This window comes from Diachasmimorpha longicaudata, chromosome 7, assembly GCF_034640455.1.
Source record: "Diachasmimorpha longicaudata isolate KC_UGA_2023 chromosome 7, iyDiaLong2, whole genome shotgun sequence".
In the NCBI taxonomy this organism is placed as follows: domain Eukaryota; kingdom Metazoa; phylum Arthropoda; class Insecta; order Hymenoptera; family Braconidae; genus Diachasmimorpha; species Diachasmimorpha longicaudata.
Genome location: NC_087231.1, coordinates 2,392,277 through 2,410,748, shown reverse-complemented (window position 1 = coordinate 2,410,748; position 18,472 = coordinate 2,392,277). Strand labels below are relative to the sequence as shown.

At 36.4% G+C, this 18,472-nt stretch overlaps 3 protein-coding genes across 8 annotated transcripts in view; 2 read left to right on the top strand and 1 right to left on the bottom strand.

The window, feature by feature from the left end:
* Nucleotides 1-10,368, top strand: part of LOC135164595 (hepatocyte nuclear factor 4-gamma) — a 26,932-nt gene extending 16,564 nt beyond the window's left edge. For 3 of the 4 annotated variants that reach the window (XM_064125081.1, XM_064125084.1, XM_064125083.1), the window contains 5 exons: nt 6,100-6,304; nt 7,039-7,270; nt 7,448-7,727; nt 8,221-8,373; nt 8,454-10,368. In XM_064125081.1, the coding sequence (XP_063981151.1) occupies nt 6,100-6,304; nt 7,039-7,270; nt 7,448-7,727; nt 8,221-8,373; nt 8,454-8,959 (1,376 nt within the window). In that variant the 3' untranslated portion in view covers nt 8,960-10,368. The remainder of the gene's footprint in view (nt 1-6,099; nt 6,305-7,038; nt 7,271-7,447; nt 7,728-8,220; nt 8,374-8,453) is intronic. The other variant, XM_064125082.1, reaches the window with a different exon arrangement.
* On the bottom strand, nt 10,096-18,417 carry LOC135164597 (DNA replication complex GINS protein PSF3). 2 transcript variants are annotated; one of them, XM_064125087.1, is made up of 5 exons: nt 18,332-18,417; nt 11,731-11,792; nt 11,064-11,208; nt 10,839-10,968; nt 10,096-10,610 (listed from the first exon to the last, which is right to left on the bottom strand). In XM_064125087.1, the coding sequence occupies exons 1-5, from the start codon at nt 18,400-18,402 to the stop codon at nt 10,377-10,379; spliced, it is 642 nt and encodes a 213-aa protein (XP_063981157.1). In that variant the 5' UTR covers nt 18,403-18,417; the 3' UTR covers nt 10,096-10,376. The 2 variants fall into 2 exon arrangements, with proteins under 2 accessions (XP_063981157.1, XP_063981158.1); XM_064125088.1 differs by lacking the exon at nt 18,332-18,417 and having other exon boundaries at nt 11,731-11,987.
* LOC135164596 (unconventional prefoldin RPB5 interactor 1) lies at nt 12,212-14,728 on the top strand. 2 transcript variants are annotated; one of them, XR_010299335.1, is made up of 7 exons: nt 12,212-12,593; nt 12,784-13,033; nt 13,112-13,261; nt 13,333-13,480; nt 13,643-14,204; nt 14,276-14,366; nt 14,472-14,510. XR_010299335.1 is itself a non-coding variant. In XM_064125085.1 (6 exons), the coding sequence occupies exons 1-6, from the start codon at nt 12,534-12,536 to the stop codon at nt 14,583-14,585; spliced, it is 1,446 nt and encodes a 481-aa protein (XP_063981155.1). In that variant the 5' UTR covers nt 12,212-12,533; the 3' UTR covers nt 14,586-14,728. The 2 variants fall into 2 exon arrangements, 1 of the variants encoding a protein (XP_063981155.1); XM_064125085.1 differs by having other exon boundaries at nt 13,643-14,366; nt 14,472-14,728.
* Nucleotides 18,418-18,472: the final 55 nt, after the last annotated feature.

Sequence of the window (18,472 nt, the reverse complement as noted above, 5' to 3'; positions counted from 1 at the left end):
GACTGTCACTCATCGCTAGGGAAAAAAACGTTGGAGTGAAGAAAAAAAAATGGGAAATAATGAGCATCAAGTCGGGCCTTGACTCCAACCGGGGCATTATTATGTCTACGAGCCAATTTACATGCGCATAATCTTTCATGCAGTTGATAAGATGATCCGTGAACACTAACGAAGTAGGTTTCAACTGAGAAATTGAGAATTTCACTCCCGTCCATTCGTCTCTATCATTTCTGAATGACATGTTTGTTGGCTGTTTCTGTAGTGTACTTATGGAGTAGGTCGTACCGAACCATCAACAATTTCATGGCCTTGATCCTCCCATGCGGTTCATATCTAGAGAAAATTCCATATTTTCAAAAATGGAGTAAAAACAAAAATGGTCATTCCATTCATTAATGTGTCTCAAATCGAATAAATCAGGAAAATAAACATTATTAAAATTCATATCACAATCATGACATGAGTTTTAAATTCAAATGACTTATAGCCATGTCTTGGATGACTGAAAATTATAAAAAATTACGAACTAAGCTTATTTCTGGACATGATAGCCTTCAATGCTATGGATGAAAAATATGTACGTGTAAATTCCGAGCCTGAAAGGCATCACAAAACTTTGACAGAACCCCTGGACCCCCCGTATCTACGTTCTTGACGTACGATGACATGCAAAAAACCCATACCCACTGTTGCCAATGTTGTGACGTAACCAGTACTGAATTATGCTCCCTCTCGGGGTAAGAAACAATTTATATTATTAGGAATTAGCCTAGTCCAGGAATGTCCTCGATAGAAAAAAAATACATGACAGGGAATCATGCCAGCTCGTACTTTACTGAATATTATGTAATTCATGGGAGACGTCATGTAATGAGATTGCATAAATCTCTGATTAATACCTGAGGTAGACAACTCCTTGATGCACGAACTTCCCTCTTTTTATTTTTGTTGTTAATTTTTCTGACGCATGTGATGGTACTTATACTCAAGGCCGAATTTAGGCTGGACTGTAGGATGACAGGGTCCTTCGACAAGTGCTCATGTCTAAATATTAGGCATAAAGTGGCACCAAGTTGTTGGTCATCTGTCAAATTAATTTCGTTTCTTTCAGGGGCAAACATTTTTCAAAATTTTATTCTGCATTTCGCAATCGTATTTCTCATACTGTTATTCACCAGTGAAATTTTCATTGCTTAAGTATGTTTACATTATTCGTATTTTTGCTATCACCTTCCTCTTGCATCAGCTCAGCCAAGAAATAAAAAAATTGGCGCTTTATCAGAAATTGAGAAAGCTCGAGAATAATATCAACACAGTCGGTAATTTATAAACACGCAAATTAAATTATCAATTCATCATTGAACTACATCGTTAATGAGACTACCTATTGACGGTTACACAAAGTACCGATATCCATAGTAGACTTTGGATTCACAGCATTGCGGTAGGTTATGAATTGAAGAATTCCCCAATAACCCAACGATACGATGAATAAGTGTTCTGAGACAGTATGTGACGTTGTCGTAATAATCAACGTTAGTATAAAGTCCAAAAGTGATTCGTCACTATGATGCGCCGACAGTCTGTGTTCGCTGTAGACACCGGAATAGAAGTACATTGGTATATATTTTTTAATACTCGTATGGATGTCCTTGTAGAACACTCAAGGTTCAGTATGCTAAATTGAATACAGCTATTGCTTCCTGTTTATGATATTGGCACTTCACTCCCCTGGATTTTTGTATTGAGATAATGTGCAGCTATTAATGATTGACAGTTTCTCTGATATTTTCTGTGCAATCTGAGATAAGATACTGAGAAATCTCATCTCACAAATCTCAATGCTGTCTGATTATCGAAAGATTTGGGAACAATTATTTTCCGAGAAATGCTCAATTGCCAACAAATTTTTCTCGTATTTTTTCCTTTCTTGTGATGAAGAAATTTGTGTGCCGGTTGGTTATCAGGTATGGGCCTGCCATCTTAGTCCTGATCCCTGATTATATATTCGAAGAACTTGTGGTTGAGTTTATGGCATCATGGACGTGATACCAAGAATAAATGACAACTTTTTTTTCATCTCATGTATGTAAAAAATGTATGGACGATTAAACTCTTGCCCTAAGACCCATTTGGCTCATTTTTTTTCACCCCCACTCGGGCGCGTTGACACTTTTGCTCCGCAAATGATTGCGAAGTGAACGAGTGCGAGAGCTTGCGAAAGTATATTAAACACAACTGCTCAAGTCTCACTGTTGCAATAATTAATTGCCAACGAAAGAGATGCAAACAGTTACCAGTTTGGATTACAGTGGATCAAGAGACTGAATACGGATGGAGTTAATTTTAGAAAGTGATAAGAGCACAACATACTGTTTTTTTTTCAATGAGGATAAAAGAAGTGAAAATTGAGAAATCATGGATGATAATGAGATATCCGATTCAGAAATTCTTGCGACAATTCTTGAAATTACTTGATGTTGTTTTTATAACAAAAATATGTGGATTCATCGCGCAATGAGTGCAAATTTATACCACTAATATTAGAAAAATTGCAATTACAAAATTGACATTCCCTAGCACGCACAATTACATAATGACGATTAGAAACTAGATGATGAGCGTTTTCTCAGTATTATTTAGTTTGTTTTTATGACCTGTGAAAAGCCGTGCATATTTTTCTTGGATTATTTTTCCCACCCAAATTTCAGCCAATAGAATTGCACCATTTGTTGATATTTTGTATAGCCTACCTCGAATATCAGCGATAATTTTTTGAATATTTTGGTAAACAAACGACACTTAACCAAATAAACCTCTTTTCATGTCATGGCACAATTCTCTTGGCCGAAATTTGGATAGGAAAAATAATCCCCTGAATACCACTCGAGCTTCAAAATTATAGAATATTTCCCTCTAGGTTCCCTGCATACAAATGAAGTCGTCAAGTTTTTCAGGAAAAATCACTCGTGCTTCGCACTCGTGATTTTTTAGCCTGAAAAACTTGACTCCTTCATTTGTTTGCAACGAATCTATCGGGAAATATTCGATAATTTTGAACCACTTGTGGTATTATATGTGAAAAAACATTCAATTTGATGAGACGACTGGATAAAAATGAGTGCAAATTCATTCGGTTAATAAAATACAAATTTTCCAATTACTATATTGAATTCCATAACAGGAAAATTATGTAATGACGAATGGAAATTATTGGGAAAAAGTGTTCCGGGGGGGGGGGAGGTCCTGATATTGTGCTGCGGCGGGAATAATCAGTTTGGGGGTAAATTGAACTTATTTGGGTTTTTCACGACGGTATCGTTGGCCGGAGGGCAGTGAACGGTGGCGTTGGTGGGAATTTCAGGCGGTGGACTGGTGGAAATTCCATTTCAGACGACTGGGGTGTAGAGGTTAACACCAGAAGGGATTTCTCGTTCTACACTAGAGAGAAGGCAAAATGAACTTTGGTGTTTGAAGCGACAATGCACGAGGTATAGTGGTTATGGGGGAATGGTGCAAGGGTACTTTTGAAGCCAGCTGGGGCGTTGAGGCAGGTTGAGCTGTGTGAAGAAGCGGATTGACGATATGAAGACCTATGGTAGCCTGGAATCGGAGAGCTTGAACACCATGGAAAGAGGGCGATGGCCCTGGGGGGCCTTGGATTACCAGTGAGGGCACAGAGGCAATCTTCAAACGGCTGCTTCTGCGCCCTGAGCGCTCAACAAGTCCCTGGGTCTTTAAGCGTAAACAATCCATAGGATGGGGCAACCTTAGTTTTTAGGTTTTCTTTTTTTTTAATAGCGGGCAATTTACATAATCTATACATTATATATATATATATTACAATTTTATTGTATAAGGGATGGGAACGAAATGTAAAGACTCGAGAGGATATACATATGGACATTAAAATAAAAAAAATAGTACATAATGACGAATGCCAATAAATTATTCAATTATTAACCAATGATATATTTGACACTTACATCTCTTGGTCATAGATAATTATGAGTTGTGGCAATATCTATTTCATTTGATTGTAAAGATGGAGTTTCACTAGAACGCGGACTTCTTTCAAATAAATGATCCGTGAATTATCCCTAAATGGATCCTTGAGTCATGGTCGCACCTGAAGGCTTCAAATGTTGAATAAACACTCAGAATGACTATTTCTCGATTGAATTTTTATGTGTAATTGTCTCGTACTGATAATCAGGCTGGTGCAATTATTGGATCATTAATATTACCACGGCTTGTCAACTAAATCGGTTTAATAAATATGGGTGAATCTGTTGTCAGTGTAAAAGCTACTAATGAGAGCTTTCTCAATTTTATCTAGGTCGTGAATTTATCCCAATGATGCATAGAAAATGGTAATTAGATTTTTCAATTCCATAATGCTGCTATGGGGCAATGATAAAAAAAAACTAGACGGTGAAAATTTCTCCGATTTTATCTGACTTAATTTCATGTGATAGAAGAATGTAAGATAGACTATTTTCACTCTTGAAAAAATCAATTGAGTGAGGACGAGCTGATGATAATTCCATTTAGTTAACATTAACAAACTCTAGGGTAAGCCCGGGCAAATAAAAGCGCTCGATAAGTTTAATTGGCACACGTCTGTCCGCGACACCGACCGGCCAGAGAATCCATGCTCTCCTTCCCCTTAGTCACTTCATACATCTCATCTCTCAACTTTTCCGTGAATAATAAATCAATTTTCAACACTAACTCATCGAGAGTCATGCTCTTCAATGCATAAAGAATTTAGACTTAGATGTCATATTTATATCGATAGCGATTAGCTCGATACTTTGATTATTTCCCTTTTTCTTGTGCTTATACCCATTGTCTAGCTCATCACATTTCATGTACAGGCATAAATGGCTACGAATTGACTGGAAAAATCCACCGGCGCTATCGGACAGTCACTAGTCGAGACACTAATATTCACATTTCGTCGATTATTCTTGTACACATGTATTGGTTGTTGGCTGTATGCGGGACTCTTCGAGATATCGTTATCGAGCAATGGGAATATGTGTTCAAAAAAAGATGCGATTCACTGGGAAGAAGCATCCTCGAAAATATTGGTGTTTATGTCTCAAAAAAATAGTGACATATTATCAACTAGGATTTTTTACAAGTTATATTGTTTTCAAATGATAAATTATTAGGCTTAATGGTAAAGATAACAGGTTTTCAAAATTTATTTATCACACTTGAGCAGGTGTGTAATTGCCGACTCTTTTATTATTAAAGAAAGGTGTAAATGATCAAATTATTTGAGACACAGTGAAATACTTTTAGAATATTCTTTATTAGCACGAGGAAGGCACGTCTTAACTAGAGGACCGTTGTCCAGAGACTGAAAACTATATCAAAGAGAAAACGCTCTCAGGGAAAAGAAAAACAATTTTATGACTTAAATGAACACACTCCGTTGTTGAAATTTCAGCATATGTTTAGGATTAAACCGTCTCGAAAGCGGAGTACAACCGATCGTAAATTAGTCCCATAGTAGAGTTGTCTGCCAGAGAAATAGAAAGAGGTGTCGAGTGATTTTTGTAGGACTATGAAAGAGCTGTACTCAAATATTCCAACAGAATCAAACGATATAAAAATGTAAAATTTCGTAAATGGAAATTTTCTCTAAGTCATTTTTACAATTTTTTTCCTTTCGTACTTTTTTCCACTGCTACAGATTTTTTTTTCTTCGTTTCTGTTATATTATGAGGACATGTAAAAAGTCCAATGATGGTACCTATTCAATTTATTTTCAAATATTTTACTCTTCCATTGTTTGTGAATTCGTATTTTCAAATCATTAGATGTTTAGTTATTGTGTCATACAAGTATATAAAAAAAATGCAACTAATTGCGGAAAAATATCTTCGGAAAAATTGAAGAAAATACACATCACACTGCATTGGTTATTAGTTTACAAAAGAACAAAACTGAGAAGAAGGACGACTGAAAAACCAAATACTCGTTATTATTATTGTCACATTAATAATCAACTTGATGGTTTTAGAAACTGTTTCTAAATGTTTTCGCTATTGTATTCATTATAAATTCGTACTTGTATGATTTTAGATGCTGATTTGAGCATGGGCACTGGAGGCACAGGAGGTGCAGTGCTCGGTATACCAGGATCTGGTATTGGCGGTGGTGTTTTATCGCAACACTGTGCCATTTGTGGTGATAGAGCAACGGGTAAACATTATGGTGCTGCGTCGTGTGACGGTTGCAAAGGATTTTTCCGGCGTTCCGTGAGGAAAAATCATCTCTACACGTGCAGGTGATTACAATACATCAATTTTATGATATCTAACACAAAAAATCATTGGTGACCTCACTCAATGTCAATTGCGAATGGATCAAGGAATTATTAAAGATGAAAAAAAGTCATCATTGACGACGCACGTGGCGTATGAGATCAAACCATGAATCTAAGATATCGGAGATTTCCATTTTTATGATGTTAATAGTAGCCTTTTGCGATTGCTAATCGATGATTAACCCGAATTCTATTCCATCCCGTAATTCTTACTACATAGAGAGGAGAGGTTCAATAAATAGGTTAAAGGAATTTGCCAATGAGATCAAAGGTCTGATAAAAATTACGGAAGGGCCAGTAAAAGGTACGGAATAATTCGTAAGTAGTGCGCAGTGAGTTACGTAATTTTTACGGAACGTTTCGTACTCATTGCTGGATCGTCTGTTTTTTCATCAGAACTTGGGAATTATGGAATTTACACGTAATTTTTATTGAACTATTTGTTTTCGTGCAGTAGCAAGTGATGGATTGCATACTTCCCTGAACTTCTAAATACGCTTTGTTGCACTTTTGGAGAGGAATAATTTTATGATACGCGGACAAGATATTGTCATCTTGAAAACTTTCTAGGAATAAATTCCTTGACATCACAAAATTCGTATTTAAACTTAATTCGTAAAAGCATAAAGTTTTCGTAGTGCAAGTAAAAAAAATGGGAAATCATTAAAAATAGCCATAATTGGATTTTTCAACAGATTCAGCCGAAATTGTGTGGTCGATAAGGACAAACGCAACCAATGTAGATACTGCAGGCTGAGGAAGTGTTTCAAAGCGGGTATGAAGAAGGAAGCGGTGCAAAATGAACGAGATAGGATCAGTTGCAGAAGACCCAGTTACGAAGAGCAAACAAGTAATGGTGGTGGCCTGTCTGTTGTATCTTTATTGCAGGCCGAAATGCTGAGTAGACAAGTAGTGGCGGCCTTAGAGGTCAGTTTAATTTGGTAACCCGAGTAGTCTGAATATTTATATCATGTGCCCATCGTCACAAGTGCCAGTGAATACGTTGAAAACATATAAATAATCCTTCCTGATTTCCATTTCTTTTCCTTGCCGTCGACTGAAATACTTTCATCGGATCTGAATTGAATAATTGATTACTTTCAGGTTCAACAACTTGGTAGTCCACACAATGAGACTGATCTTAGTAATAAGCAGATAGCAAACATAAACGATGTATGTGACAGCATGAAACAACAATTGTTGATTTTGGTTGAATGGGCCAAGTACATTCCCGCATTTTGTGAACTCACATTGGACGATCAAGTTGCCCTACTGAGGGCCCACGCGGGTGAGCATCTACTTCTTGGCGTTGCTCGACGCAGTATGCATCTCAATGATGTATTGTTACTCGGAAATAATTGTATCATCACAAAAAGCTGCCCTGGTATGTATAATCAAGCTGCCAATTGTATTCTAAGATTATTTCGATTCGAATGATGGTGCATGACATAACAAATGAAATGATTGAATTCAGGATGAAAGTCAAATCATTTACGGTTGATTGAAATAAACATCGAGGAATAGTTTTCTTCTTTTTTTTTTTCAAAAACAAATGTGAATTGTGTTTTATGTTATCTATGAGCTTACTCAGATTTGTGATTAATGGTGTTGGCTCCATCAATTAATAAAAGTACATAAATATTGGAAAGATTTTTGGTGATGGTCTCGATCATATAGGAGATCAACCTCGTAATATAAACCTGACGAGGGGCGCTGCACGAATTCATTGGGGTGTAGATAGTTGACTGAGTCCGGTATTAAGTGTCATTAATGCCAAAGTATTGGAGGGAGAAGATAAATTTTTAGCTTTAAATTCAGTAAGCTGTATCGGACTCAGTCTCAATCGCGATTATGAACGGTTTAACTGTGGTTATCAGTCATATCATTGCCAACAGAGGGACGCAATCAGGATCTGGATATCAGCAGGGTTGGAATACGTGTGATGGATGAGCTGGTTAAGCCATTGAACGACGTGCAGATTGACGATACCGAATTTGCGTGTCTCAAGGCCATTGTATTCTTCGATCCAAGTGAGTAATTTTCCTTTGACGATATCCCGGTCAATGCACATTGTCTTCAGTGATTTCTCATTGTATGGATTAATTCTCAGATGCAAAGGGCTTGAGTGAGTCGGCACGAATCAAACATCTGCGGTATCAAATCCAAATAAATCTCGAGGATTACATCAGTGACCGTCAATACGACAGTCGAGGACGTTTTGGCGAAATTCTATTGACACTGCCAGCCCTTCAATCCATCTCCTGGCAAATGATTGAGCAAATACAGTTTGTTAGGTTGTTTGGTGTTGCCCACATAGACAGTCTACTTCAAGAGATGCTTCTCGGTGGTGCTAGTACTGATTTAAACGGCGGAACAACACCTCTACCAGTACCTCATGCACCGGAGAGCTATGTCAGCAGTAATGAGAGTCCCAGTAGTCCATTAACACCAGCCAATACTGGTCCTCTGAGTCCTCAGGATCACATGCTTGGTGCTACTAGCCCTGTCATGATTCTCCAGGATTTGACAACTTTGCCTCACGATGATGCCAACACTGTTGTCAATTTTCGATTATTCAAACAGGAACCCAGTATGGAAACTGAAACGCCTTTTTGACTAGAGGAACTATCACTCTACTCGGATGATGTCAAACTCTATACACAGTGATGTGTTATTTATGTTTTCATCAATGGCATAATATTTTATTGTCTATAGTTTGGGATTAAGGGTCTCTTCGGGCATTCGTTGGTAATCAGAGTGCCTAACACAATCACCTCAAATCGCTCAATGTTTCTGATTATGATACATTTAAGTGTTATCTTTTTTTTCGTTTTATGAGACGATACAGGTACTGAGCACAATTATATTTTTTATGAACTCTTGCCATCTTTGGTGCTCAAAATTATTGCTCAATTTAAAAATTAGTGATTACATTATTCGTGGTGAATGAATACTGAAGATCAGTGTTGGGATTGTCGATGAATGGTAAATGACGATCAATATTGATACAAAAACATTTAGAGTCTTGAGAGCAATGACACAGTTATAATCCTCCCCCCCCCCAAATTGGGAGAAGAAAAACCGTAGAGATTCTATCGTTGTTTTATGCAAATATTCGCGTGCGTAAATGATTTATCAGTTCACATTCTATGGTATTATCGTTAAAGGTATATTTTTGATAAATGTGTCGTTAAGACATTGAATTTTGTAATTGAGAAATTTTTTTCTTGATATATATATATATATGTAAAAATTGTCATTCCGATAATGCAGTTATAAGTGCAAGCTCACATATATAGAAATATATAATCGTTGTTGTAAATAATGCAAGAAATAGATAGTGATTGTTCAAGATAATCGAAAAAAAACTTTGATTATTTTTGACAATGTAAGCCGCTGCAATGCAATTTAATTAAGTAACACCGATTTTAATAACTTGGTGGATTCTCATGAATCAGGTATAATAGATTCCAAAGTTCGATTTATGAACAGATGTCGTAAATTATTTGATCAAATAAAGGAAAGATTTTACATTATAGTTTCAATTTTTGGCCGGACATTAAAGCAATATTAATTAATTAAGACTTTAGAATGCTCTTAGATATTCCGAGATATTTTCGCGAAGAAATAATCTCAAGTAATATTAGAAAATTGCATCAGGGATACAAGAATTAATTTTCTAGTAGTTTTAATATTTGTTGATATTTAATACTTGCAAAATGTGGAGTAAATTTGAGGCAAAATATGATTGATTTCTTTTTTAAGAGAGGAATTTTATTCAAGATATTAGTTTTCAGACATTGACAAAAATTTCTTTTAATCTGATATAAGAAATTTAATAATTAGCATTGGGTTGTGAATCCAAACTCTATGCAAGGAATATTAAAAAAATATTTGTTATCTAATTATGTTCACTCTTGTTTACGATTTCATTCTTTAGTCGCCTATAGAATAATTTTTATTTGTTATTTAATTACGAATTCGATGTTTGTATAAGTGAATAAAGGGATATGTGATTTACTATATATTGAATTTAATCATTTGACTCAAATTCAGTTCGTTTACGTTTTCTCAGCAGATTTGTCACTGTTTCAGATGTCTCGATATTACCACCACCCTGCTTTAACCATGCTATTAAAAGTTCCCTTGATTTACGTCCATAAAGGTATAAATTTCTCTCGAGCACTGGAAGTTGACCAGCTAGAGTTGGGTCTGGCATTGGATTCTGGGCCCAATCCATTATTAATCTAATTCGAGATCGGAATGTCTGCAATGAAAAATATCCTAAATGAATCACAGTGAAGCGATAAGGCACTGATATTCAAAAATTGCACTTAGTTTCATTCTCAAAATCAATTCTCTTAGAAACCGCGCAGTTTGCGCTAAAGTTTAAAACTTCCAATTTGTGTATGTGGAAAGTATGTGGTGTGAAGAATCAAACATTCCTTCTCTATCATTACCCTTAACTCAAGGCCATATTCATATAAATACATACCAAAACCAAACTCTCTATGATTCTCTCACAGTCCCGATGATTGAACTGTCTGATAAGCATTCCTAACTCATAATAATGTTGACTCCATTTGCTGAGAGTCACTGCACTTGCATCAGCCTCTAATATTTCCCTACAATAAATTAGGCATCAAATAATAGTTCCCATTAAATATGGAATAATTAGAGGGAGATGAGCACTAGCATTAATGTAAAAAATAAATCTAACCGGTAGCCTTCCTTATAAAATTTTGGAATTTCAACACTGACAACTGGGCGTCTCCTGCAGTGCAATGACTGAGCTAACCAGAATGGAAACTCCAGTTTTGTCCCAACTTTCAAGTCATCGGAATCGGAGGATGGATCCAAGAAACCTGGGCAAATAATTTGCGAGAGGCTGTTTTAATCGTTACGATGAGGAAAGTTGGTAGGGGAACTTTAATCGCTTAATAAATCGTTACTTATTCATCTGCTTTCTTAACGAACGAATAGTGCTTTAATTTTTTTCATTCCGCACCAGAGAAGGAAGACAATTGTTCTTCCGTACACGCAAAGAGTATAATTTTGATAATGGGACGCAAAAAAGTACAAATTCCACAATTTGGTCACGGCAGTTGGAAAATTAAGAACGATCAGTTCTATTCCCTATCTCACCAGAAGGATGCCTCTGCTTCCCTTATTGTTTGTAAGATCATTTTAGATGAATTGTTAAATACTCTCTTCGAAAAAATAGAAGTGAAAATTTCCTGTTCGAAACACAGCATATGTAACATTTTTCGTTAATTCGATCGCGTCATATTAAGTCTTTCAGGGTACCGCACTTCTCAAATCTACATAATGAATAATTCGCAGTGAATCCTATTTTTGGGGTTAGATCATTTTGTAAACAAACTCACCCAAACCCGGCAAAGGCACTTCTAGTTGACACGATATTCGTTCCTCCGTGGCTATGATATCACTGATGGAAAAATAATTAGGTGTGTAGCTATAGGACAATGACATTTTAATCGATGAAAATGCAAATAAAGCATCACTCAAAACACCCCATCACTCAAACATGCCGTAAATTGTTTCCCGCCAGCGGCCATAACCGTTTATCGCGCCATTGCCATACCAACTGTTGCGGAGAAGAGAAAGGACAGAGAGGAATAACAACATTTACATTATTGATGGAATGCAATCACCATAAATTATTCTGTGGCACGTTTACTTGGACAACAATCACATATTTACACTTTCATACTATCAATATCCGGAGGGAAACTATTTTTGTGTACTGTTCCACTTGAATAATCCGCCCAGTTCATTTGGAAAAAAACGACTGTTGAACCCTCTAGAGGGAGAATCCCGTTAGAGTTTCTTAGTCGGTAAAGCAGCTAAAGCAGTCACTGTGTAGACAAACTTTTGTTTGATAGCTCATGTCGAGCAACACCTCACGTTAGAATTTGTTCGATTTTTCCTTGAATTTTCGGAGCCACTCATAACTTCGTCAATTTAATTGATCTAAATATTTTTTTAATCGTTACGTAGAAAATAACCATGCAGTGGAGTTGTTGATTCATGTGAATACGGCGTGAGAGGAAGAAGAGAGGTTATGAAGCCGGTATTAGGTTATCTCCTGATCGAGAACAATATTTGTTGCTCAATAGATATATATATTTATCAACCAGTTATTTGATATTCAATTAATATTTTTATTATGGATTATGGACAATTGAAAACATATCAGCAGGAGCTTTTGTCTCAGGCTCTCAATGAGGTAATTTTTCCAGAATTCTTCCGGTGTTGTCGAACGAAACCAACCGTTACTAAATTCCATTTATGTAGCTTTTCTCTATCCAAAATTTTAGTTATCAGTGAAAGACTTAAACAAAAGTAAAACTAGAGAACTAAAAAAAAATCATTATCAAAACTTTCACTCACAAGCAAAAAAAAACTTGTTACACTAGGGTATTAGACGCAACAATGAACAAGTGAAAACCTGGAATGACTACAAGAAGCGCCATGAGAAAGTACTTGAGGGATTGGGCATACTGCCACACGATTTATCACTGAACTGCATGGTGCCAATGGGTAAACGTGCCCTAATGCGCGGCAAATTAGTTCATACTAATGAGATCATGGTTTGCCTTGGTGATGGATACTTTGCCAAATACAGTGCCTCACAGGCCATTGCTTTGTGCAATCGTAGAATTCAAAGTAAGTCCTCTCAATAAGACGTTAATTCCCTGTCCATTACACTTTTCAAGATAATTATTATCGCATTATGAATTTCAGAAGCCAATGAGATGCTGGAAAACTTGGAGAAAGAGAGAAACTTGTATGAGATGAGACAGACTATTGCGGATACTTTCGATGTGTTTGGTGATAATAATAAGAAGGATTTACAGGAGCACTGGGACAATGAAAAACTTGAGAATTGGAGAGGTGAATATGGTAGTAAGAGAATGATTTTTTACTCATGACCCGATGTTTATTAAATTGCATATTTGCTTTAGACGAGCACAGAAAACGCGAAAAGGATTACAGACAGAAATTGGTACAACTGAAAAATGAGAAGAAAGAAGAGATAAAAACAGAAGAGGATTTGTTCAAAAGATTAGATGCCCTGGAACTTCAAGAGGAGTTGGAGGACGAATTATACAAGTTAGATATGAATTAATTGAAGTAATAATGCTTTTCCAACATTTTTGCAGGCGGTTTCAGTAAATATTTGAATATATCTAAATAACGTTATTTTTCTCCTACAGAATAGAGGATCAACTCCATTATGTTTTTAATCAATTAGCCTACATTATTTCTGTTCAGGTTAGAAGAAGAGAATCCCGACTTTTACACTCAACAGCCGGACGATGAGGAATATTACGATGAATCAGAAGTAGATTCAGAATCGTATTCTTCCGATTACTCCGAAGAAGCGATGAATGAAATAATAGAGAAAAAATCTACTAAATTAAATCATCGTCTTCAAGTATTGAATAGTGTGAATACGTGTCAATTGAATACAAGAAACGATGACATCCACAGTAGGACAATAAACTACACTAGTACAAATGGAAATGAGGCATCGCCGGATGAATTTCAATTATGTGATTTAGACAAATCTAAAGGCAGTACTTTAGATAGATTAGAAGTGAGGGAAAAAAAGGTGGCATTTGCTGAGCCACAGGTGAAATATTTTAGTAATGAAGAGGAGATGGAGGTTAATACTGAGAAGAGGCGGGTGTCAGTGAGAGAACAGAGATTATACGAATACTCGAAGGAGGACGATGAGTCTGAGGATGAGAGCGATGAGGATGATACGATTAGAATTTATATTACACATTCGGATAAAGAATCTGACGTTTCTATTAGCGAAGGAACTAACATTGTGAGTCCTCGTGACATTTATAAATTAATCCCGGGGCCTAAATCTATATTGAAGAAAACTTTGAATAATAGTAGTTGCAGTAAAGAAATTCCACAGCTAACTGAAGTCACTACTGAGGAATCCAGTGAAAATGAGTTGGAGCCAGTATCTGCGTACAATACTGTAAGTTGAGAATTATTCATTCAATAGAGAATCAAAGATTTTTCACTACTTCTCTGTACGGTGTTCAAATACCTGCAAAGTGATTGAATATTTTCATAATTATAGATTGTGAAGGAAGTCAAAGAGCACTCAGCACCGAGTGGTCATGTCAAGACAGTGGAACCCCAAAAGAAAAGAGTTAGTAAATTCAAAATGGAACGAATTGGACCGAAAAAATGAATGATCTTGACAATACAAAGTGTTTTTGATCTGCCAATTCACTGTATATTCACTAAGACCCTTCTCTTGGGTAAATATATTGTTATACAGAAAACACAAAACTACTTATTTAATATATGAATCCTTTATGAATATTTGCTCTACCCCAATTCGTTAAATAATTCATTGGATAAGCTCATCTTGTTTAATAATGGGTATGAGTCTGATAAGAAGAATGAGACGATAAACATTCACATAAAACTCTGTTGTTAACATCCAACACCAGAGGACTAATATTGCAGTTCTGCGTGACATTTATAAATTTATTCCTGAGGGGCCATTGAATGTGTTAATACAGAAAAGGAAAACATTGTTATTCCATCCATGAACGCTCCGGAGTAGATTAGTAAAGAGAAAGATATTTGCACATGTAACGATCATCAAACAGTTCATTAACTCATCAACCAGGGAATACGATCGTAATCTCTGTATAGAAGTTAGCACTGGATGATTATGTATGGCCGACAGCGGCCATTCTGAAGAATATTTGAGGGTAGCGGAAGTACGATTTGAAGAAGTAAATTAAGGAAAAGAAGAGATGAACCCAAGAAATGATTTTTATTCAATCCATGATCCCTTCCCATTAAATTACTATCGAGGGGTAAAACATTTGCACATCTAATGAACAACAATCAACTCATTAACCCATCGGATACACTCGAGATGTTCTCGTAGTCATCAACGCACCGTAACACGACGATGCTTCAGAACTTTATTCGATAAATTTCAGTTGGTAGGCTTAATCAGAGAGCCTTCCCGCAAGCTCTTCAACTTGGTGCGAACTTTTGTAACTGAGTTGTTGAATTGTTTGCTGTGTAAGTCGCCCCCATTGTTTCATCACAACGGGGGGAGATGTATCGCGTTAATCCGTCATAAATAGGGGAATCAAGATAAACGTTGGATTTTGCTACTGACGATGAGGGGACTCGATTGTCAGGCATTTATATATTGACACAGATCATGATTAATCATTATTTGTAGGTACTCGATACCAGGGTTGGATTGTAATACCCTCATTACAGAGACCATTGAGCTAATGTCTCGTTTACGCAACATAACTGCGTTTGGTATATGCTGATACTCAGCTATGTAATATCTGAGATTATTATCAGTCAAATGCGATTATGGTAGTACTAACAATGTACGTTGCATCATTATTGTATTCCAGCGATTGGTCGAATTCATTTCAAACATACACATAGAGTATGATCATTACACTCCTCATTCCTCTTTTTGAAATAACGTATTGAACTCAATTTAAATTAAAATTGGTCATGTCGGTATATTACGCCATTTGGCCCCAAATTAACAATAATCCTGATTGTGTAGTAGTGCGAAGGTTGCTTTTAATTAAAAAATTTCATGGATAGTTTTTTTCTTTTCAGCAGCATTTTTTTCCTCATTTATTACAGTCGCCAATTGATGCCATCCGAGTTGAGGGGATTCTGTTAATAGCTACGGTTTCAATGATTGATGACGTGACCGGAAGGATCATTATTTCCATCGGATCAATCTGTGAGGTGATTGAAGGAAATTTAGTTTCTTATCCTTTCGAGTTCATCGATACCTATGTCTCGTGTACCTTCAAATATTAATTTGATACTGAACTAGCAGTCTATTATAGTATATAAAGATTAATCGTGAATTATTACCATAGACGAATTTTGAAATAATTGCTGATAATAGTGAAGTTTTTTTACCCGTGTCCAGTTTCGATATTGAACACAATTATAATGACTTTGATTATTAGTGATTATTATCAATAAAACAGGGTAATATATCCATGGAATCTAGACATGGGTTGGGATACATATTGTTCTAAAAATTAAAACTTTCTTCTCCGGGCGCGGTTGACGAAAATCTCTAGTACTTGGACGAGGGTGTGTTGTGGTTAAGCTTTACCTCTTCGTTAGGACCCTTCAGAAAAATATCTCATTCATAAGGATATCCCTCCCTATGTGAGTCCCTGCGACACCAGTGGATTTAGCCGAAGAGAAGGAACGATAATTTTCCCACTTACACAGTGGATAAGAGAATTATACCATAGGATAAAAATAAAAGTTGGGGTTCTTACATGTGAGTAACATAAGAAATAATCTATTGAATTACGAAAAATTATCAGTTGCTGGCGATTCAACAAACTACAATTTCTACATTTAACGAGAACATATATCTTCAACGCAAATATTCATTTTTCATAAAAATTTATGAAACGAAGAACTTGCGTTGAAAGTTTGGAATCTCATGTTATGTGTATGAGAAACTGTCCAATAGGCTTTGAAAGGATCAACCGCAGTAAAAGTTTGTGGTAAATGCATGTACTTCACTCGGTATTTTCTCTGGTCACAAAGAACACATGTGGGTGGAGAGTTTTCCATAATGAAAACAAAGTGAACATGAAGGTACCCTGACGTCATTTTCATTTCACTCGGGAAATGCAGATTTTGAAACCGCAGTCAAATATTCTACTGCGTTTCAAACTGCCATGATCCACCCGGATTGAGATTAATATTTGCTTTAGTTGCCACAGGCCATTACAACTTGAAAAACTCTCTTTGAGTGAATGTAATTCCATGCTTCAATGAGGAGCCCGTATCACAGGAAAATTTTTCATCAGTTGGAAGCAGTACGAAAATTTGGAAACCCTAAAGTTGATGGAGGAAAGTTTACATACATTTACTGTCCGTCAATGAGCCTGGCTAAAAATAAAACGTAAACAAGCCCTTGAGGACATGACGAAAATGACTTAACGGAATATATAATCGCTCTTTACTGAAGTGAATTTCACATCCCTCTATACGAAAAGATTCAATTTTTCGTATGCAACTCTTTCCTATCGTTGATGGGCTGAGAAAGAAAAGCAGGTTTAGACTACATCATTCGCAATGCCAAACAGAAGTTGAAAATTCACTAAGTATATTTGCTAACTGCGGGAAAAGGTATCTCACGCAAATATTCAGAGACCTTTCCTTGTGGCAAGGAAATCGCTCGGGGATGAGCAGTTTTTTGGCATTGCAATAGACATATCCTGGCGCAGAAACTTTCTAATTATCTGCAATGAGCTTACATAATTTCTGCCAGATAGCTTCTGTTGGAAATTTCATTAACGTTGTTATTGTTTCATCTATCCCACTAATTACTTTACTCCAATTCTCGAGAACGCCACTTTGTGATGTCTTTTGAAATTCTCCTCACTTGATAGAAATTATTCGGTTAAAGAAAGATTCACCTCAATTTTTTTGCAATTCATTCCGAAATTTTGGTGATGAAAATGCCTGTCAATGGGGGGCAATCCAGTCATTGTCGACTGCCACTAAATGTCATCCGGAGAATCCAGTGACAGCTCTGAATATGAACTTTTCATGTCTGTGAGTATTTCAAGTTTTTTTCGTCATAGAAACCTTTAATTTACTCTCGTTTTTGAAACAGAAGAAAATCCCTCAAACGGTGGACAATAAATTGTCCAATTTAAGAGTTATGTTCTTCCCCACTGCACGAGTGCTGTAACAATACTGCAAGCTCAGCGGTTGATCTGCTCAATATCATCAATAACAACGACATCGTCTGTTGTCCCTCCAAATACGAAACTTGGGAGTTTGACGTCTAGGTACAATCCAATCAAGATGCTATCTAAACTAGCTTCACTGCTGATCCGTGCAGCGTAATATCCCGATTCACCCAATCTAAAACTAAATAAAGCTACTCACCCTCTTTTATCCTCCAGTAGCACAAACAGCTCTGGCATGTGTAACTCATTGAAGCATGTCTTCATCACCATTAACACTCGTCCAAACTCGCCAGATGGAACGAATTAAATATTGACGATTATTGATAAATAAGCTAACGTA